General features: G+C 32.4%; 1 protein-coding gene across 3 annotated transcripts in view; it reads left to right on the top strand.

The window, feature by feature from the left end:
* Positions 1-24,336, top strand: part of LOC145291369 (ceramide synthase 6-like) — a 153,683-nt gene that overhangs the window by 103,523 nt on the left and 25,824 nt on the right. For all 3 annotated transcript variants that reach the window (XM_080137145.1, XM_080137146.1, XM_080137144.1), the window contains 3 exons: positions 18,792-18,898; positions 20,340-20,397; positions 21,471-21,521. In XM_080137145.1, the coding sequence (XP_079993271.1) occupies positions 18,792-18,898; positions 20,340-20,397; positions 21,471-21,521 (216 nt within the window). The remainder of the gene's footprint in view (positions 1-18,791; positions 18,899-20,339; positions 20,398-21,470; positions 21,522-24,336) is intronic.

The following is a 24,336-nucleotide window of genomic DNA, read 5'->3' as shown; positions in this document are numbered from 1 at the left end:
TGCCAGTTTGGCAGGGCTTAAAAGCCACCTTCGTGCGGCCCATCACTCATTTGTTTTTGTCTTTATATCTTTTTTTTTCTTTTTTTTGTGCTATATCAAGTAATGGCAATGTTCAAAAATGAATTTGCTGCCATCGTGTGTGTGTGTGTATCTTTTCTCATCTAATTTCCGTTGGCTTCGCGTTTGGGAGAGTGAGTGGCGTAAGTAGAGAAAGATATATATAACACAACATGTGAGCCTATCTCTGCTCTATTGCAATTTTCATGGCAAGTGTTCATCTGAGCTTCAATCTATGATACCCCTTGCTAAACTTTTACAAAAAACACTTAACTAGCTAAATCACCATTTCCCCACTCTCTATCTGTGCCTAAATCTAAATGCAGATTCCATGAATGAAGCTTTTTTCCTAGAACTGCAAGTCTAATGTAAGCAAGTTCTTGTTGAGCCGTCCCCTAAAAAATAATCCAAATTCTACCCAATTTACACCATTAATAATTACTAAACTACCATCTTACATTCATTAATCCTTATCCTTAAATGGCTTTCAGGCCTTGCTAAATGGTGACTCCCTTGTTAAAAAAAAAAAAAAAAAAATGAGGTCACCTGTCTGTCTCGTATCTGAAGTTTTATAGTGTGGATGTTCAGAGAGGGGGCGCTATCTGTCTGGTAAATATAAAAGGGGGAATTTGTCTGACCCCCTCTGCATTTATAACCCACCATGAACTGCTGTCACTATATATATATATATATATATATATATATCACTTGTTTTTGTTTTCCTTCCTCAACACTGACAACTATTCTTTGCATTGTAATAGCATTCTAACATTTCCCTAAATATATAACTCCCACTATGCTTCAAGCAAACTACATTTCATTATTAAAAGCATTAAATTTATTTATTTTAATTTTTTTTTTTTTATATTCGTATTTACCCAAAACAAAGCGCATTGCCAATTAGACATAAAGAGCTACTGTGAATTAGGGACCATGTCTACAGAGACCCTCTAGGTAGGGAGTTGAGCAGCAAGATGCCTATACATATTACATTTAAACTTCTGCATGTTAGTACAGTCCAGGAAGCAGGAAATAGAGATGAATTTCAAATCCTAGGAGTTCAAAAGAACTAACTATTAGAGAAGACTCCAACATTTAGGAGACTTCTGCGGTGAATTGAAGAGTATTTTAAAATTCAGCTAAAAAAAAAAATTGTTTTAATTCACTGTAGAAATCTCATGCTGAAAAATCTTCTTCTCTAATGCTAAACATGAAGGAACATATTCGCTGTCTTTACTTTTTCAAGCACTTTGTGCATTTTGTACATATAATCCCGTTCTATTCAAGTGTTTCTTCCTCAATTATGTATATTTATAGCATTCGTTATTCGGGTTTGTGTAGTCGAATGTTCCAGCTGCAAAAGCTTTTCAAATCCTTCAACATGCGCATTAGTCGAAAGACCATTCATGTTATTGGTTAAGCAGCTTGACATAAATTGTATATCTCCAACAATCAAACGTAGTCTAGACTTTTCCTTGTGTAGCTTTTAACAACACAGCAACATTGTCTTCCCATTTAAAAGTACCGTATTTATCTCTTGAAATGTTTTTAAGCTAAAAGCGTAGTTACTTGTACGCATCGGATGCTAATTTATTTTAATCTCTTGAAATGTTTTTAAGCATGGTTATTTATACAAATTAAATAGCGATAAACAAAAACAAGAATTCTTGTCATATATTTCGCATTTCTTTGTATGAAAAATTTCTCTTGCAAGAATTTCATCCCTTAATCCACCGCAAGATCATGATTAAAAACTGAAGCTCATATGTGAGATTATATTTGTATGACTGGTTGTCAGTCACTCGAGGATTAACGCCTTAACTTCCATTGCTACTATAAATTATCCACTGTTTTACTAGAATAATGTAACTAATATTCTGTAAATTTCCTTTTCATCTGTCAGTTAAATGGTAACTCCCTTGTGAAAAGGGGGAAAAATACATACCGCTGTAATTAGTTATGATGACCTTGACATTAAATCTTAGCCTTTAATATTGACCTTTAAACTGATCCCTTTTTTATTTTATTTTTTTTAGTTTTTGTAAAGAGATTTTTGGTTTCAATCTTGTATGAAAAATAACAAAGAATAGTAATTATAAAATTAACTTTTCACCAATTTTTTATATTATATGTATCTAGTTTCCCTATTTACTTCAGTGGTGCTCAGTGCATAGCTGGGTAGTTAGTTATTAAAATATATACTGCAATAAAGCCACACAATTTTTTTGCATTTCATTCTTGTGAGGATTTGTTGGGATGTTAGTGCAATAGTCTGACGAATCCTCATGAGGATGAAATGCAGAAAATTCTGTGTAGCTTAATTGCTATATATATTTCCATAACTTATATATATAACTCTCTCTGTAAACCTTATAAAAAAAGTTAGGAAAAGTTACTTTTGTCTTCCAGAATTCAACAAATCCTCTTCAGCCGATAATATTTACATTCACGGTTTTCCAACAAAACTTTCGATCTAATTATTTTTTATTTATTTTTTTTTTTGCGGGGTGGGGGGGCATCTGTATATATTTCTATAAACTTTTTCGAACATTACTTTCTTTTGAACTTTGAACTTTCAGTTTTTATGCTAACCAACAATGTTATATAAAATTCTTTTAACTTTTTTCCTGAAGGGAAAAAAAAGTTACATTTTTTAGACTTCATGGAATAAAGAAAATAATTCACTTTATCTTGTATTCTTTATTTTGTGAACAATAAATGTTTGTAAATCATAATGTGCATAATTTTAATTCCCCTAATATATATATATATATATATATATATATATATACACACACACACAGATATATCATTTCATTCAAAAAGTTAGGACAAACGTTATTTTTTTTGCTTTAATGAATGTAATTAATTTCTGAAATTTCATTAAATTTAATTTAATATTTTGTCATGAGATTTATTTTCAACTTCATAACTGGACGCATCTTTGTTAGTGTTTATATAAGCTTGTTTGCTAATCATTAACTTAATTATAGTTACATTGTTGGCAGGTAATGATTTGTGATATGGTCCCTGGCCTTAGTGAATGTCATCTTTACTTTCTAGCATTCGTAGGACTCACTTGGTGATTCAGTCACCACAAATTAAGTGGATCTGTTACCCCCCCCCCACACACACACTCCCTCCAAAGACAACTCAAACAGCAGATAAAATGAAAATGATATCACAGTGTAATTTACATGGGTAAAAGTTAGTAAATAATGAGAAAACCTGTCAATATGATTCCTAAAGTCTTGTTGGCTTTTCAGTATTAAGAGATTTATTGTTGCTGTTTAACAAGTTCTAAATAGATGATTAGGAGATAATATTTTTATTTAAGTCATTCATTTTACATAAGAGCAATAATTTTAAGAATTGTGATGGTGGTGAAGGATGAGAATAAGCATTTAACTTATCCTGTTTCTTTCTCCCTTCTCCTCTTAATCATTTGATACCCGGTAATTGGAGGTTTGTTTCTTCTCTTCCTCCATCCTTAATAGCAGTTTTCTGTTGGATGAAAATGGCAAAAGGTCTGTGTGTGAGAGAGGGGCTGATGGTATTTGATCTTGGGATGAATTGCTGTAAAATGTGGTAATGAGCTGTTTGCCAGGATGATCAAATGAATGGTTACTAAACAATGTTTTCATCTGCTTTTTCTCATGTGTAAGAAACTGTACATGTGCCTCTTGCACACACAATCACTCACACACATTTGCATCAAATGAACCCAATTGTAATCAATGTATTTGATGACAAATAAATTAATAGAAAACTGGAAATATCATAATTTTCAGATTCTTATTGAAAAACTATGACCCATTGGGTTAGGGATAAATTTTTTAAACTGGGAAAAGATGAGTTCATAAAATCAGTTAAATTTAAAATGATAAACCTAAAATTCCAGATTAGTCTCTCTCTCTCTCTCTCTCTCTCTCTCTCTCTCTCTCTCTCTCTCTCTCGTTATGGGTTAAATAGTATTAATACTTTTGGTGATATTCTCCGTTATTTATAATAGACTATTCCAATCTACTGTTTTTTTTCTAGTTAATTTTATTACCTTTTAGTTTTAATAGGAGAGTGAAAATGCTAGAAACTATATAAAATAAGGAGAGGCTGATCAAACATACAGTAAGAAAGGATGAGAGTAATAGACAGAAACAGATGGGTGATTTGAGAGATGGGGAGTCGATGTGTAAATTTCAAATTATGCTTAATTCAAACAAAGTCGAATCTTTTTGAGCATAACTCAATCCCAACATCAAGGAATGTGTTTTACATGATTAAAATATATAATAAAAAAAGTCTTAGTGAAATAAACGTTGATTAGTTCAGCCTCAGTATAATAATAGATATTGCTACGAAATGTCCAAAATTTAATACTTAAATAAATGGAATCCTGGCATTTGCTTTCCACTACAATATTGAGTCATTTTGGTGACCTTTTACATGGCGGGCTGAGGCATTAGTTCTGCGTAATTCTATGAGGTTCACCCTCCTAATTCTTGCCTTCTGTTTTTCAGGAGTAAATTTATTGCTAACAACCCCTAACCATTCAAATATTGAACAAAATACCTCAACTTACAAATAACAAAAAAATAATCCTATGTTGGATACTGAGTCATATCGGACAAAATGGAAATGACAGCTAATACAGAAGCAACAAGAGTATCAAAAGCAAAAATCTCTTACAGAATACCATACACAGACTACAAGCCTCAAATTAAAAAAAAAAAAAATGATTACCAACAAATGGCAAGAGGAATGTAATCAATGTATGAACAATAAACTACAAAATATAAAACCAATCATTAGAGAATGGCATACTAAAAACAACTTTGGCAGAAAAAAGAAGTTATACTAAATCGATTACACATAAGTCACACTCGTTTAACACACTTTTAACTACGGGAAGGTGCCGAACCCCCATTATGCACAGCATGCTAGGGAAAACTTGAGCATATATTACTAGAGTGTGTTAACTCTGTTCCATATCAAAATCCAACCTTAAAGATCTCTTCAACAAAATAGAACTATCCAAAATAATAGTTTCTAAAAGAAATAAACTTATTCACCAAAATATAAACCAAACTCCCAAATTCGATGCACACAATAAATAACACAAAAACTATATTATAGAACCAGAACAATCAAACTAAGAACATAACAACTGACATTGTCTCATCCTTTAGTTCCCAAATTTCATGAGCAATATTTCGGTAAAACTTGCGGAGTATCCGCTGTTTTACGTATGTTGTAAATATGGAATGGAAATTTAAATTTAATTCCATTTTAATCTTTTTTTTTTTTTTTTTTTTTTTAAATTGTGCTTCCCAGAAATGAAAGTAATCGAAAGAATAACATTCAACAATTGTACTTTTTATGTACATAAAAAAACGAAAAAAACATTTTATATAAAAATAAAATTTTATTAACAAAAACGAAATAATTTAATTTTTAAAAAGTAAATTTGGTATACCTTTTTGGTATTTTTTATTTATTTTTTTACATAAGTTCAACTCACCGTTCACCTTGGAAATGTTGATTTTTATTGGTTTTCAGGTATGTTTACAGAGAATAAACACCTCCCAACCTCCCCATGTTAAGAACGGCTTCTGGAATAAACACCTCCCAACCTCCCCATGTTAAGAATGACTTTTGGAATAGACACCCACCTTGTCAGCATACCCAAAAACCTATAAAAGTTGACATGTCGAATGTGAACGATGAGTTGGACGTAATGTAAAAATGTACCAAATTTAAAGTGGAACAACCTTTAAATTTCTGTTCCATTTTTACAACAGCCATAAAACGGTGCATACTCCGCAAGTTTTATCAATATTTCTAACAAATGGGAAAAATTGCTTCTTTCTAAATCAGAATCTATCAATCTCACACTTATCAGTGGTTAGTTTTTACCCTGAAGTAGTATTTTTTCTTCTTTTAGTTCCATACATCAAGTGACTTCATACCTTGTCTGGTGCAATTTAAAAAAAAAAAAAAATTCAATTGAGTAAGGTTTGACGCAAAGCACACAAAGGAAAGGCAGCACAGAAACATTTTTATCCATATTTCATGCGATTCCGGGTCTGTTTTTGCTTTTGATAGGTGGAAAGATGAACGATCTGATGTTGATGTTGGTGCCAAAATTTTCATCAGGGCTCTTATTAAATAGCTCTGACACCATTACATTGCCATCGTGAGAAAGTGGGGGGGGGGCTATTGGGGTAGGGGCCACTTTTTTTCTTCAGCATGTTGGTTGCTGATATCCAGGTTTGGGTTATCTTGTTTTCTTGTGCCATTCACCTTTTGGATGTTTGATCTGGGCTTTGCATAACAGATGGCATGGACTTGTCTCTTTTAATTGCAGAACTGATCTGTATTTCAGATAGACCCCACCCACTCAACAAAATGAGATAAGCTCGATGATATATCAACCGATGAAAAATGCTAATTGCTATCTTCAATTGCCAGCAGTTTAGAATATTTGGAACATTAATTTGTTTTATAGTTTTTATGAAGCCATGTTTGAGTCAGACTCGAAGCAACATCTACTCATGTAGGTCACAATCTTTTATTGATTTGTGGGTGGAAAAACAAAATATGTTGGGAAAGATAATTGTAAATCTTAAAGATTGTTGTAAAATTTATTTATTTTTTTTTTTATAGTTGCCCTTCGTATTGTATCCAGTTGTCCTAAGACTTTTTTTTTTTTTTTTTTTTTTTCTTCCAAACAAGGCATATTGCAACTTGGAACGTAAGAGGTTACTAATTGGGGTCATGTCTAACACAGGATTGTGAGGAGTTAAGCAGCAAGATGTCTGTTCACATTACATTTAAACTTCAGTTAGTTGTACAGTCAGGGAATAAAGAATGTGAGAGAGTTGTATGCTCAGTCCATTAAGTCCAAAGTAGCTGGGCAGTGGCTTGGTTCCCACCATTTTGCAAATAGCAAACAGGGTCCTGAACAGAAATGTGCTCTATCCCAACCATCATCAATGGATCTGAAGTGATCTCGTCGGCATCAAAGGAAGCTAAACTCTTTGCAGCTAATTCTTCCCTATGCAATCAAGACCATCAACCCTTCCCGTATTTCCTCCTGTATTTGAAAACACGATATGCAACATACAAATATCTGTGCATGATATTGCAAAGCTAATTAAAAACTTCGATTCCAGTAAAACAACTAGCCCTGACTAGCATTTGAATTATTGCCGAAAAAGCTTCAAACAGAACTAGCTTCCATACTTACAAAACTGTTTATACATTGTCTTAAAGAGAATTGCTTCCCAACACCCTAGTAAACATCATAATAAAAGTATGCCCTGTATTTAAGAATTAACATGATTGGTCATCTCCCTCTCAGTACAGGCCAATAAGTCTCCTGTGAGTCATGAGTAAGTTGTTGGAATTTGTGTTAAATAGAGAAGTAGTCAACCACCTCAGCAAAAAATAACCTTCTTATTGACATGCAATATGGTTTCTATTCTGCTAGATCTACAGCAGATATGCTAACAGTTATATCCTAGGATTAGTGAATCTCTCGACAGAGGCTTCCTTTTCAGCAATTGCTCTTGACATATCAAAAGCCTTTGATAGAGTATGGCATAAAGGTCTACTTCACAAAATCTCCAGCTATGGTATAGCTGGAAATATCTTAATTATTAAATCATTTCTCTCGGATAGGTTCATAAGAGTAGTGGTTGATGGGCAGAAGTCACAATATTAATGTTGGACTCAATTGGGGGTCAATCCTGGACCCAACTCTCTTCCTGATTTACATGAATGATTTCCCAAATCACATCTTAAGATCATTCGTAGACATTTCTACTGACAACGCTACCATCTATGGCAACACTTCAAAGGCTGTAAATGAAAAGTTCTCTCTCATTCTTTCTCCCCTGATCATGGTACAATAGGGAAAGAGGTGTCTGGTTAATTTTAATGCATCTAAAACCAAGCCTATCTTTACATCATCAACGCTCTTATCCCCGTTTGGGATCAATTGAAATGAATGGCTCTCTCCTTGGGGAGGTTCCATGTTCTAAAAAGCTTCTGGCTCTGACCTTTACTCCTGATCTGAAATGAAACACATACATCAAATCTGTTGCCAAGGTTGCTGGGAAAATGGTGAGACCCTTGCACTGCTCCAGTAGATATCTCACTGGCGATGCAATTCTCTACCTGTAGAAGAGCCAGGTACATCCAAGGATGGAGTGCTGTTGCCACATCTGGGCAGGAGCTGCTAGAAAGGACTTATCCTGCCTTGACAGAGTTCTAAATAGGCCGTAACCTAGTTGGGGATGCCTTTTCTCTTCCTTGCAACCTCTTTCCTACAAAAGAGATGTTGCGAGCCTGCCTTTGCTTTATCGTTATTTTCATGGCAAGTGCTTATTTGAGCTCCAATCTATGATCCCCCTTGCCAAACTTTTGTGAAAAACACTTGTATAGCTGAAACCAATATCAATAATTTCTCTCACTCTTTATCTGTGCCTAAACCTAAACATAGATTCCATGAGCAATGCTTCTTTCTTAGAACTGCATGCATGTGGAACTCTCTTCTGTTTCTCTGCTTTCCAGCTGACTACAATATGGTCATCTTCAAGTCCAACATAAACAAGTTCTTGATGAGCTGTCCCCTGATGTAGTCCAATTTACCAAATTTCCACGAGTAACGATTATGATATTGTCCCATTGACTACTGTACACCCATTAACACTTATCGTCGAGTGACCTCTGGGCCTTGATAAATGGTGACTCCTTTGTAAAAGAAAATTTAAAAAAAAAAAAAGTAAATAATTTTGAATTTTGGCTGTCTAAGTGTTAATAAAACGGTTTGTCAAGAAATGGATTTTTTTTAGAAATTAATAACTTAGTTACTGGAATCTAACTTTCTATTTATTTATACATGCTCTGGAGTCTTAGAAAAAAAAATAACATCTTTTGAGCTTAAATCTTGAAAGTCTAACTATTTCTAATTGATACATAATTTATATCTTTTGTAAAGAGAAAAAAATTAAAGAAGCTCTATTGTAAAAACAAGAAAAGGATATCCGGCTCTTGTTTTTACGATCAAGCATTTCGATTGTAAAAATAGATGCATATATAACGTCCTCAGGAGTGCTATAAAATGAATCTTTTTACTGCTATAAGATTATTGAAACAACTAGAATGAAGCATCACATTTTACTCCACTTCAATTTCGAAATTAGACCAACCTTTTGTGGATTTGATGTATATAAAAGATATTTGAAATCCTAACTATTGAGTAGGTATTAAAGTGATTAAATATTTTCTGGCTCCAGATGCTTCCCATCCCAATGTCACCAAAGACAATTTGTGATTTGTTGGTCAGTAATTGATAGAAAATCATCAGACTGACTGAAAGTGTTTGTCTCGAAGAACAGTAGGTCTTATTCAAAAGTGAATCTCTATTTGAAAGCAGTAACACAAGAAGCAGATGCTTAACCAAATATGGTAACTGATTTCTAATGTCAGCTTAATATGTGGCTCCTTGTTAAACACATTTACATTGAAAAAAAAAAAAAAACTACTGCTTTTGTTTGATATCTCCTCTCTTCACACTCCATTTTTTTTTTTTTTTTTTTTTTGTGTTTTTTTTTTTTTTGTTTAAACAAACAGTTGCATGTTCTACATTTCGGGTTAAGGGGAACAGATTTTGTTTAGTGACGGAATCATTTACTGCCTGGAGTATCTGCCTTTGGTGTATATATATATAAGTAGCAAAAGTACCAGTCGTTGACTGGGTTCCAAAACAACCTACAGAAAATGTACTCTGATTTATGAAAGTTTGATAGGTTATGAAAAGGAAGGGCTGTAAAGAGATAGCTTTGAATTTGGGGGTATCAAAACCAAAGCAAAATATGATGAAAGTAAAAATAAAATAGATAAAGCCCATAATTTATTACACTATATCTGTTCACACTGAAACACTTATCACAATATTCTGTGGATCTATATTAAAAAACCTTGTTAAACTTTGTGACATACTTCCATTCTATGGAGGTCAGGCGCGAACGAACACCCCATAATTTTATTATACCATATTTCTTCAAACTGAAACATAATTATCAAAGTATACTTACACAGATAGATATGAAAAGTCTTTATTAAAGTTTGTGCCTATTTCCATTCTATGGAGGCCAGGCGCGAACGCAGACCCCCCAATTTTATTATACCATCCCTATTTAAGTTAAAACATACTTATCAAAGTATTTTTATGTACATCTATATCAAAAACACTTGCAAACGTTTTTTTTTAAATTTTTTATTTCCATACTTTGTGGACCAGGCGCGAACACAGACCCCACAATTTTAATGAACCACTGTTCTGCCATATGAAACATACCCATTCCTGTGTCATGATACATCTATCAATCGCCAATCGCCAAACCAGAAGTGTCGAAAGATTAAATTAAGGCTATTCAGTTGTAAAAAAGGATGACTTTCGAAAAAAATCGGCGAAAATGCGACCCGTCCTTGTAGAAAATTGGTCAGTTGAGGGTGAAATACAATGGTTTTAGCTAATTTTTCGATATTTGTCGTCCGAACGGTCGAGCTTCAAAACGCTACCGATCTCGTGAAAATCCGTCGCTTCAGTCGAAAGTTTTAAACATACATACATACATACATACATATTGCAACATCTTGTCAAACGAGTGCCATTCCCACCGCAAACACCACAATTTTATTATACCATCCCTATTTAAGTTAAAACATATCAAATATTCTTATGTACATCTATATCAAAAACACTTGTAAACGTTTTTTTTTTTAATTTTTTATTTACATACTTTGTGGACCAGGCGTGAACGCAGACCCCACAATTTTAATGAACCACCATTCTGCCAGATCAAACATACCCATTCCTGTGTCTCGATACATCTTCTATCATTATATGTAATCAGTTTTTTAAAATAGTCAACCATATAGGAGCCTATTCGTGACCACACACACACACACACAGCTTTATATTATAGATTTCACATGAAAAAAAAAAGGACTCTCCTATCGATTTTTGATGTATGAGGTTCTTCCACACAATTAAGTTGTTCTGAAATCTACACAGATGATTTATGATGGTAAAGGCTTTGTGTCGAACCAATACACTTATTTGTATAACTGCTAATCTTTGTTGATGCAGATGACTGCCACAAGTCAGCATACAGTTGACAGCAGAGTTTTCCTTCTCATAGATGTATGTCGTAACAAAGACTGGAGGTGCAACTCTCCCAGTAAATTGATGCGCTACCATATACCAATCTGGAAATTTCTATGACTCTGTGCAGTAAATACAGCAACAAGCCTTCCCAAATGGTTACCCATCTGGTACTGGCCAGGCTCATTGTTGCTTAACATCGGTGACCTGGCAAAAACCGTTGTGTTACCATGATTGTGCAATATATATATATATATATATATATATATATATATATATTTATTAGTCTGTCTGACCATTTGACTTTTTCTTTTTCTTTTTTTTTACTACTTTGCTGATCTGGCTGAAATTTTACATGGACTTTTATGATAAGGTGCAACGAACTGAGTAGGATGGTATCTGTTCAATACACAGTTAGGGATCAATAAAGATTAGTCACCACACTACCATATTTTCTTGGAAACTATTGGGCCAATCTAGCTTAAATTTCGTGTGGACCTTTGTTATACTAAGGTGCAGCAAACTAAAGATTGTTATTCATTATAAGGATTAATAGGGATTAGTATTTAATGCAAAATTTAGTCCATATATATATATTATTACTAGCTGTACCCGGCCACGCGTTGCTGTAGCTCAGTTTGTTAAAATGGAACACATGTGAAAGTAGAGAAAAGTTTGATTCTTTTTTTCAAGAGAATGTACAAATTATATATTTTTTTAACAGATGTTAAGAAAATAAACAGAAAAATATTTCCATCATTAATGCCATGCAAAAAAATAAATAAAATGTTGATTTAGTGTTTCAATATGCTTATAAATTACAATAAAACTTGCTGAGTATGCACTGTTTTACAGTTGTTGTAAAAATGGAACGGAAACTTAAATTTTGCTTCGTTTTAATCTTTCTTAATTTTTTAATTGTGCCCCCCCCCTACGAATATAATCAAAACAGTAACATTAAACAATTGTACTTTATGTATATAAAACACAAAATATTTATTAAAAAAAAATTAAAAAAAAAAAGTTAATAACAAAAGGGAAATAATTCCATTTTTAAACGAAAAAGTCAGTTTGGTATATCTTTTTGTTATTTTTTACATAAGTCCAGCTTACCATTCACATTGGAAATGTCGACATTTATAGGTTGTCGGGTACGTTTACAATGAATAAACACTCCAATCTAGTAGATGTATCAGAATTTTTGTAGGAATTTTTTACACCCCTATCACGAAACTGCGAATAAAATATAAAAAACTCGTAATTTCTCTTTTAAAAGTGGGTTGTTTATTTTCTTTATGGATTATACTTCCAAAATAAACTATTAAAGTTGTTTTAAAAATAATAGAAATATTTTTTTTTATTTTTTAAAAAGCAGTAATGAATTTTACGAACTCAATATTTTTCAATTTTTAAACTTTAAAAATCTATCAAAATTTTTCTATTGATTCTATTTTTAGGATATTTTCAGGGTCAATGTGAAATTTTATGCTCTTTCTAATAAACCGAATATAATATTTTAGACAAACGTTTTTTTTTAATTCATGCCCCCTCCCCATTTTCAAGTGTCTAGTAAAAAGTAAATAATTAATTTACACACCAAAGTTTTATATATCACAAATTGAAGAGAAAAGGTCAATAAGTAATATATTCAAATTTAAAACAAAAAAAGTAGTGTTTTTTAGAAATTTACCTGTAAAGTTCGAAGTTTAAAACCTTTTTTTTTTTTTAAACGACGTTGTTTGTTTTTTCTTGTTTTTTTTTTTATGAAACCTTGGTCCTTGCTCCTTTAATTGAAAAAAAAATTAGGGCTTGAAATACATTTTTCGAGTAGTTATAAGCTTGGAAAGATAGTGGGTAGAATAATTCACGCCTCCCATTTTGAAATGTCTATTAAAAAGTAAATAATTTATTCACCAAAGTGTTATATATCACAAATTGAAGAGAAAAGGTCAATAAATAATATATTCAAATCTAAAAACAAAAAAAGTAGTGTTTTTTTATAAATTTACCTGTAAAGTCCGAAGTTAAAACCTTTTTTTTTTTTTTTAAAAAAACATGTTTTTTTTTTTTTTTTTGCTTTTTTGTTTTTTTAATGAAACCTTGGTCCTTGCTCCTTTAATTGGAAAAAAAAAATTAGGGCTTGAGTTACATTTTTCGAGGAGTTATAAGCTTGGAAAGACGGGGTGGAATTATTCACTATTTTTCACGAAATTTCTTACACACCTACCAATCTACCCATGTTAAGAACGGCTTTCGGAATAGACACCCCTAACCTTGCCAGAATACCTGAAAAGCTATAAAAGTTGACGTGTCAAATGTGAACGATGAGTTGGACGTAATGTAAAAATCTACCGAATTTAAAAGGGAACGAAATTCAAATTTCTGTTCCATTTTTACAACCGTAAAGCAGAGCATTCTATGCAAATTTTACCTAACTTACTGTATTAATGCTATTTTTTTTAAGCAAGAAAAAAAAAAGGTAAATATCCAGATACGCTACTACAGAACACCGACCACTCTAATTTGTTTTTTTATAGGTAATTGAGGTCGCTGACAACGAATCTGATAGTCAAACTTGGGGCAAATTTACCATTTGCATGGTATTTACCCCTGAACCCACAAACTTCTTTCCACCATTTTGCAGCTTCCGTTTATGCTACGCGCATGCACGCTGTAGCATAAACGACGGCTTCACCAAGCAAACTACGTTGGGGGGAGGGGATTTTTTTTTTTCCAGGACATAGAATTTTCTAATTTTCAAAAATACATTATAGCGCTTTTTGGGTGGAAAATTTAAAATTAGCTGAAAAAGAAATAAGAAAAGGAAAGCACACCAAGTTGGAGTAGGGGGGGTAATTTATCTGGTTTTTTTTTTTACCTGGAACATAGAATTTTCAAATTTTCCGTAAGTAACGCACCAACATTTACCAATTAGAACACCATTTAACATTTTCCGAAGATTTTACTTTGTACATTGGGGGCGTGAGCGGGGGGGGGGGTGATGGTGGGGCGCGCGCGTGCCCCAACATCCCCCCCCCCAACAAATTAGAGTGGTCGGTGTTCTGTAGTAGCGTATCTGGATATTTACTGAAAAAAAATAATTACCCCCCCCCCACCACACTTTTATATTATTTAATTTCAAATTTTCTACCATCTGAGAATGCACGTAGCGTAGATTGCTACAACGCGTGCCTGCGCGTAGCATAACCGGAAACTGCAAAATGGTGGACTGCACGCTCGCACATAACGTAACTGGAAGCTTCAAAATGGTGGACAGTAGTTCGTGGGTTCAGGAGTTAATACTATGCAAACGGTAAATTTGTCCCAAGTTTGACTATCAGATTCGTTGTCAATTACCTATAAAAAAACAAATTAGAGTGGTCGGCGGTTTGTAGTAGCGTATCTAGATATTTACCAATAATTTAGGTGACTGAAATAGGAATCTAATTGAATCTTTAATTTCCTGCATAGTATGCGAGAATTCATTTTTATATCGAATTCATTAATACGGACTTTAGGGGCTTTTTTCGTAATGTTGCTGTAAAAATTATTTTTTATTGTTACAAATTACGATGCTTTAAAAAAAGCAAAAATAAATTCTTGCGTTTTTTATTTACTACTGAAAACCATAACTTTAGTAAAGGTATTTTTAGTTTAAACAAAATAAAACATTTTCACTAAGAGTTGAGTAAAAATAATTAGTTTATTATATTCTGCGATCATTATTTGAAAAATACTGCAATTTTCATTAAAATTCATTAATTTCCTGATTTTTGGTGAATTTTTAAGTAAAGGGAGGAGTCAAAATGTGTATACACTTTGAGCGTTGGCATTCATTTTGTGTGTACCTACCAAGCGACCACGTGTGGTTAATTTAAATTAAATTTCAATCACATGGTTAAACCCATTGAAAATTTACCGATATTGTAAACACATTCTGTTTACATTAAGCCTGTAGTGTTTTTTTAGTGATGCAATGTTGTCAACTGAGATTTAAAAAAACCCGCGAGATCAGGAGAAAGAAATGTCCAGAAAATCGCTAGATTTTTTACTTTTATCATCTGAAATTTTAAAAAATCGCTAATCCCCCCCCCATAATCCCTATTTTCACTTCCTACCATAAAAAAATTATAAATATAGTATATTCAATATATAAAATGTTCCGTGTTTTCTCACTTTATGTTTCTGGAATTATATTGAAGCGGTTAGCTCCCGTATTTTATCAGCTAGTTTTACCTGTTTTTTTCAGAGAGGGTATTTTTTTTTTTTTTTTCCAGGAAACAAATCATAAACTTTAACTTTTTATAATAAAAGTTAAATTTAAATATACTGCAAATTAAACATCACAATAATGGTGCAACATATTTTGAAATTAGAAAAATAAAAAAACAAAAAAACTTTGTTTTAGCATGTTAAAAGTATTTAGGTTGGTAGATAATTAAATTTTATGCTCTTTCTAATAAACCGAATATAATATTTTAGACAAACGTTTTTTATAATTTTTATATAATTTTTTTTTTTTTTTTTTTGCTTTTTACAATTTTCGACTAAATACTTCTAAATTTCGTATTTTAAACTAAACTTCGAAGGTTATAAGCCCCCCCCCCACTTAAAATGTACTTGGAAAAATCGATTTTATAGCGAGATTTAAGAATGGTTAGCCGAAAAAAAGGTGAAAAACAAAACAAATAATCAATAAATAATTGTTACCAAAGGCAATAAATGCTACTTTTTTTCACTTACATGAATGAATTTTATGTTTTAAAGTATTTTCAAGCGCTTCCGGGTGTGTGGGTGCGAAATATCTCCAGATTTTCTAGAATTTCCCGCTAGATTGTAAACGAAATCTCCAGATCTAGCAGGAAAACCGCTAAATTAGAAACACTGGTCACGTGACAGGAAGTGGTAATAAATAATTGTCCCTAAATAAAAAAAATCGCCTATCAGTACAAAGAAGAATACCTATTTATCATAGAAAAATTAAGTATAATGTTATAATTAAAAAGAAATATATAAAAACACACATGGATATAGTAAACATATTATACCAAAAGGTGGAAGCCATCCGTCTAGTGGTTTTTTAGACAATTAATTGCGAATGAACCAAAAGTTACATTTTTATATATATAGATTGATACTTAAACAAATAAAATCATCTGAAATAATAATCTCCATTCAAATACAATGTGGTTTAGCTTTTTTGAATGAAACGTTCATTACCTAAATTCTAAAATGTCTACTTTTTCATTGAATTTTTATAAATTTATATGTTAAAATAGTTAATTGATGAAAGCCTTAAATGCATCATCAATCTAAAATTTTGCTTTTAGACTGAAGGCCTTGTTTTTGCAAGTTTGAATTTCTGAATAAATGATTTATTTTATCTCTCTCTTTACTTTACTTTTCATTTGCGAGTGATTTTTAGAACAATATATTCTTTTTGTTTAAACAAAAGCTGTCTAAAAACATCCAAAGAAATTTGAATGCCTTTAAGTCTCAACATAAAATTCTTATTTAGAATTATTTATTTTTAAAAAATACAGAAAAATCTTTATCATGTATATACTCATCACTGAATGGAGATGTCATATTCCAAAAATCAATTGGGCTTGTCGAGTAACATTTCTATTTGGCTAGTAAATGAAAATATTCGGTTGTCGAAGGTCAACTAAAGATAAATTTCAAATAAAAAAGTCCATAGAGCCCTGCTCTTCTATTATATAAAAAGAACTTAATCTGTGTATTCATTCTCTATGGACTCTGAAATGGATGAGCCGATTTTTTTTTTTTACATTTCTCGTTAAGGTACTTGATTTGTCTGAAAGTGTTCTTACATAGGTTTTGTATTGGAATGTATCTAATAAGTTATCAAAAATTGATAACCGAAACAATCTGATTAAAGAAGAAAGTCCGACCAAACACTTTTTATACAACCTAACATCACGAGTGCATTTGACAAGTTTTATCATCGCACAAGCAGAAAGGCTCAATTGCAGAGTTTTTGGAGACAAGGGCATATTCGAAATGTTTAGAGCAAAATTAAACCATGATACTTGACTTTTGCATTTTAAACTTTAAGTGAAGCTATTATTTACAAATAATTTTATAAAATCGACAGTAAATTTTCTATAGTGCATTATAGACTACAATATGTTGTAGACTAAATTACTGCGGGGAGGCATGTGAAGCTTCTTCTTAGTACACTAGACAGTTCAGGAGGGGGGTTAAGTTTTGAGATATTGTGTTCAACAAAGAGGGCGGCGTAGTTCAGATCAGTAACCAAGATGGCGACCAAGAATCAAATGCGGTCCATAGCGTAGTTAAGATATTATGTTGAACAAAGATGGCGGCGTAGTTCAGATCAGTAACCAAGATGGCGGCGAAGAATTAAATGCGGTCCATGATGTAGCAATCGGTGAACTGATAGAATCCAAAATTCGACAATTTTTATAATAATTTTGCGACGTTTTCATTGGTTGTTTAGCACAGCCGTTGGTTATAAAAATGATTGGCGAATCCATTCGTCTCATGCCCCCATTAGGAGTCAAAAACATTTTACAGGGGGCGCATAACTAGAGCAGGTAATCAAATGATTTGATTAAAAAATGAACAATTTCATCAATTTTGATAACAAATAAAGTATGGGAGGGTGGAACATTTGTTGATCCTCAGACAATCCCAGACAATGTCGAGTCTCCCAGTAGTTAATTATTTTTAAAAATTATTTTATATATTTGTAAAAAAAAAAAAAAAAAATGTAATTTTAACATTTAGTTTATTAATTTTTCTGAATTCCTATACTAAGGTATGCACTTATTACTGTGACTCTCATCAAATGTTCTCTGGTGCTACCAGATTAGGTTGTCTGAAGATACTGGTTCCTTGACCTAAAATGTGTTGAACATCAACGTTATTGTTCTTTTTCCTTTCCCTTTGTAAAACTCTATCATGTTCCGAAAAGTTTGAAACAAAATTATTTTTTTCCACAAAACAACCAAATTAAACACCATGAATAAATTTTTGAACATATAAAGAAATTGAAGCATAAAATTTCTTATCAAAATTATTGGATTTGTCATTAAATAATTTGGAAAGGGTTGAATAAAACCAAGCAAGCAAGCAATCGACCAACCAATCTTCATTGACCCAGGACAGGACAGATACTATGATTCAAATTATCTATTTTCAAAATTGTTATAAATTCATCCAAACAATTTAGGCACAAGGCTATCAAATGTGTAGATAGTGGTGGTGGGAGGGTCATCTGCTCCTTATCCTACTCTTCTTAGCTAAAATTATTGCATTCACTACAATACCACATTTACTGCAGCGACAACATACTTAAAATACTCCTCAATTGTGAAATTTAATTTCATTACTGAATTTGGCATTAAATAATACAAAGAGGGTTGACATGCCGTAAAACAAAATGACCAAACAACCAAACTTTATTAAATGCATTTTTTTTTTTTTTTTTTTTTTTTTTTTAATGAAGGACAACTTTTTTGTAAATCTTGTCAGTTATCATTTTTCGAGAGTTTTGTTTTCATTTCCTTTTCAGGGTCTTGCCAAACAGACTGATTTGAGTATTCGCCAAGTAGAACGTTGGTTCAGAATCCGACGGAATCAAGACAAACCAAGTGTTCTTAAAAAATTTGTGGAATCTGGGTAAGATTTGAAGGACTTAAAAAGTATAAATTGATTTTTATGTTTGTATAGTCATTAACCAACTTCAAGACATATGTTCCTATATACCAGAATGAAGGATTCTGTATTTCTCTGGAAATACTCAAGTTTATTAAAATGCTTAACATTAAATAGTTGTCAAATTATGCTAAGGTATTTCATATTTGTACATATGTTATCACCTTTTACACACATTAAAACAAATGAAATCTAATCAGCAAAGATTGCAAGCGATGATTAATATAATGTTGCTAAATTAATGAAACAACATCTGATTTTACCTATTTTAAAATGAATTTCAAAATTAAATATCATCCCATTGACTAAATATTTTAAATACATTTCAAAATTTTTTGTGATTTGAAGAATACTAAGCTGATAATTATTTTTACAGTAAGAAGATGGGATAAAGAATTAAATTACAATTTTAAATATAAATGAGACACGTTGACTTTTTATTTTTATTTTTTTTTTTTTCAATTAAAAGAATAATTAATGAACAATGAGAAATATTTTTATGAAAGAAAAAAGTTATTTTCTTCATAAATGTCAAGATGAATTATATTAACAATAAATTAAATTAAATGATCTAGAAAACATTATGGAATTTATACAGAATTCTGCTAGTTTTCCATTAAAATCTGTATTTTAATATATTAATTTAATATATTTAATTAATATTAGGCAGGGGCGGGGTGCAAAAATGAAGAAAATTTAATTTCATAGTTTTTTTTTTGTTGTTTTTATTTTTGAAAAACTTCTTTCAAAACAAGAGAAGACAAATCAAGAAAACTCTAAACTGTGGAAAAAATTTCTCCGGAAGTGGATGTGAATGCACTATATCTTTTTTAACTTTGTACTAGGAAAAAGAAAAAAAAAAAAAAACAAAAAAAAAACTATCCACTTTTTACCGTCTCAAAGACTGTTATCGTTTGAGACATGTATCTGCAAGAAGGAAACGTATTACAGAACAAGTAAAAGAAATGATGAATTCAAATTAAAAAAAGGTTCCCCCCCTCCAAAGTCTCACTTTCCAATAGACTGTTCAAAAGTATTTATAAATTTTTAAGTCTTCTATTTTCATATAACAACTTTCATTCATTTCAGAATTTTCTTAATTTTATTTTAATTCAATAAACGTTCAGATAATGTTTTATTTTGTGTTATTGTATTACTTTGGTGTATATGTATTGTTGTTACCTAAAAGTTATGCAAAACTTTGACATTTTCGGATAGGGTCTTCTTGATTTGTCTCCCCCCTGGTCTGAAAAAGGTTCTTCAAAAACGAAAACAAAACATTGTCCAAAATAATCAAAATGAAGTCCTAGTTTCATTTAAAATTCTAAAAATTGAAACCATAATTCTTTGTAGTTTTGTCTGACATATTTTCCCCAAGTTCTCTTATTTTTGTTTTGTTTTACAGTTGGCGTTGTACATTCTATTCGGCCATATTCACATATGGAGTTATAATGCTATTTGATGTAAGTCTAATGGAACTAACATTTTTCCATCTTTCTATTTTTTATTCTAATAATCCTATTTTGTTGACTCAATTTTATTGAGTGTTCTGTTCAATAGATAAAAAAAAAAAAAATTGGTAATTTTTATTGGCGAAAAAGTTAAAACTTTGATTTGCTTTTAATTCTGTATTTATGCAGAATACAGGCAGCATTATCATCTGCATGTTCCATACAGGTTACGTAACACGCTGAAAGATGCCAAACGAAAAGTTTGTTACGTTTCTGAAATTTTAAGATGAGGATTGATTATTAGGCGTAGTGGTTAGGGTACTTGGAAAAAACGATTGTAAAAGTGACCGTCTTTTGAAGGTTCAATTCTCAGTGTAGGTAACCATAAAATACAATTGCAAATTACTTAAGACCTCTCCAGTCATGGCTGATGGAACAAGAGCATGCTATGAAGTAAATAAAGGGTTCTGTTCAAAATTCCGTCCAGATTCCGGAGTTAGACAGAAACATTCTGGAGTTTTCCAAGATACACCTGAAGAAGGTTGGAAGTTACATTGACTGAAACGTGAAAATGGCGCTCAAGATGAGAACAGTAGTCCGAAGAATCCAAATAATTCAGAAAACTGTTTTTCTTTTTGCTCAAAACAGTGACCAATGTTTAAAAATGCTAGCAAACAGTTAAAAATTAAGGGAAAAAATATAGTTATAACCAAAAATAGTAATATAGTAATAGTAATAGCGTGATAATTTCAATGAAAAAAAATTACTTGTATCATTTACTGAGCCTGATGAAATAATACTATTTAAAAGGTTAATCATAACATGGGGAGGGGGAACTTTTTAATTATTCTATACTGTCACCTAACAATTTAATAAATAAAAGCTACTTTATAAAAAATTTAATGGAGAATTGTCGATTACTGTGATTTCATTGACTAAATGTTATGGCGGTTTATATCATCTGTTCTGAATATTCTGATAATTTGTTCCTCTTTTGGAATTTTAGTACATTGTCACTGAAATTAATCCATTTCCATGAGTTTGTATTTTTTTAAACGGAAAAATGTTCTTTGATTATTTTGCAGAAAGTATGGCTGTGGAAACCTGTTAACTGCTGGGAAGGATATCCTCACCATGTAAGATTTTTGTTTTTGTCATTATAAAAAAAAAAAAAAAAACTTTGTATTTTCTTTACAATTTTATGATTAAACAAGAACAAGTTTACTTCAGATATCATCTACGCATTTTGTGATAAAAATGCAATGTTTTAAATCAAACAGACAAAGGCTATCACAGAAATGCATAGATGCATCTTGAAAATTGTTTTAAAATATTTTCTTGGTTAAAGATGTTTAGTTTAACATGACTTTAAACATTTGTTTCATAAAACCTTTGTTTTTTTACAAAAGAGTCATCATTAATCAAGGCCTGGAGGCCACTCGAGGATAAAGATTAATAATTTACAGTAGTCAATGGGACAATATCGTAGTAATTGTTACTCATGGAAATTTGGTAAATTGGATTACTTAAGGGGACGACTTATCAAAAACTTGTTTACGTTGGACTTGAAGACTACCATATTGTAGAAATGAAAGAGTTCCACAGACGTGCAGTTCTAAGAAAAAAAGCTTTATTCATGGAACCTATGTTTAGGTTTAGGCACAGATAAAGGGTGGGGAAATTATTGATAGTGGTTTCAGGTAGACAAGTGTTTTTTGTGAAAGTTTGATGGGGTGGGGGGCATAGATTGAAGCTCGGACAAGCACTTGCCATGAAAATAATGATAAAGCAGAGGTAGGCTTGCAATATTTCTTCTGTAGGAAAGAGGCTGCAGGGAAGAAAAAAGGACGTCCCCAACTAGGCTACTAAATCGATTTTGAACTCTGTCAAGGCAGGATAAGTTCTTTCTAGCAGCTCTTGCCCAAATGTGGCAACAGTACTCCATCCTTGGATGTACTTGGCTCTTATACAAGCAGAAAATTGCATCATCAGGGAGATATCTACTGGAGCAGTAGAATGATGCCACCATTTTTCCAGTGACCTTGGCAACGGATTTAATGTGTTTCGTTTCAGATTGGAAGTAAAGGTCAGACCCAGAAGCTTGTAAAACATGGAGCCTCCCCAAGATGAGAGCCATTCATTTCATTTGATGCCAGATGGGGATCAGAGCATTGATGGTGTAAAGATAGAAAATCGTTTTTAGATGCATTAAAATTAACCAGACACCTTTTCCCCGTTGTATATTTCTGCATGCTCCAGGTCAGAGGAGAGAGAATCAGAGAACTTGGTCATTTACGGCCTTTGATGTGTTGCCATAGATGGTAGTGTCGTCAGCATAAATGTCTACAAATGATCTTGGGATATAATTTAGGAGATCATTGATGTAGATCAGGGAGAGAGTTGGGCCCAGGATGGACACCTTAGGCAGTCCAGCATTAATACTGTGAGCTTCTCATTTCTCCCATCAACCACTATTATGAACCTATCAGAGAGAAATGATTAATTAATTGAGAAGACATATTGTTGCTGGGAATTTTGGAGTAGATCTTTATACCATACTCTATCAAAGGAATTGATATTTCAAGAACAATTGCTCTAGAAAGGAAGCCGCCATCTACAGATTCGCTTATCCTATGAGATATAACTGTTAGCACATCTGTTGTAACTCTAGCAGAATAGAAACCATATTAAATAGCTTTGTAAGTATGAGAGCTAGTTCTGGTTGAAGCTTTTTCAACACTGATTGGAATGCTGTCAGGGTCAGTTGCTTTACTGGAATCAAGGTTTTTGATTAGCTTGGCAATATTATGCACAGATATTTGTATGTTGCATAACATGTTTTCTGATACAGGTGGAAATACTGGGGGGTTGGCGGCCTTGATCACATAAGGTAGAATTAGCTGCAAAGTTCTTGGCTAAGAGTTTGGTTTTGTCCTCAGGTCCATTGATGATGGTTGGGATAGAGCACATGCTTCTGTCCAGGAGCCTGTTTATTTGCAAAAATTGGTGAGAATTAAGCCACTGCTCAACTACTTTGGACTTGAGAGACTGAGTATACACCTCTCTCGCCTTCTTTATTACTCTTTTACAGTAGTTACTGGCAGTCCTGAAAGCAGCTTTAGTCTCAGTACATTTATTACGTTAGAAGTAATGGAAAGTGATTTCTGTGCACAATGGCAGCAGCACATTCTGGAAAGAACCACAGTTGGCTGTTAAGATTTTGCTGGAATTTTTTGAACGGTATGAAGTGGTCTATATCTACAAGTAACCATTCCATCACATCTGATACTCTAGAGGACACATTCTTTTAAAACATGAAATGCAGAGGTAGATCTGATATAAATGTACAGAAGCTATCCCAGTCAGCCATAGTATTGATATACTGTACGATGGAGAGGTTCGTCTGAGGACTTATTACATTTTGTTTTTATCTTAAATGATGCAACCAATTGGTCGGAAGATCCCAGTGGAGACAGAATGGAAGATGAACATAGCTCAGGGCAAGTTGTGAGAAAAAGGTCTAGGATACTTGTATACTGACCGTCAGCGTCAGGCACATGGGTTGGTTCATGAACAATCTGAATTCGGTCATAAGCAATGGAAAAATCGTGACTGAACTCCTCATCATCTGTCTTGTTTGAGTGGGTTAACCATTCCACATTGTGAACATTGAAGTCTCCATAAACGTGAATGTTAACTGAAGGATAAGCAGACAGAATGTGGTCAATTTTCTTAGATATGCCTTTAAAGATATTAACTTCGCTGTTGTGGGGGTGATAGAAGGCAAATATAAATGCAGTGGTGTAAGTGCAACCCAGAAGCACATACAGGGTAATTTAGAGTTTTCTTTGAAGATGTCCCTTCCATATGGAAAGCCATCTTTAATGTAGGCACATTCCATTGCCATGGCAATCTTGGGATCAGATTTTGATGTTAAAGTATCCTTTAATT

This window comes from Euprymna scolopes, chromosome 12 (assembly GCF_053919585.1).
Source record: "Euprymna scolopes isolate OS-2025 chromosome 12, ASM5391958v1, whole genome shotgun sequence".
Lineage (NCBI taxonomy): Eukaryota > Metazoa > Mollusca > Cephalopoda > Sepiida > Sepiolidae > Euprymna > Euprymna scolopes.
The sequence above is the reverse complement of the archived record's forward strand: the minus strand, read 5'-3'. Positions and strand labels throughout refer to the sequence as shown.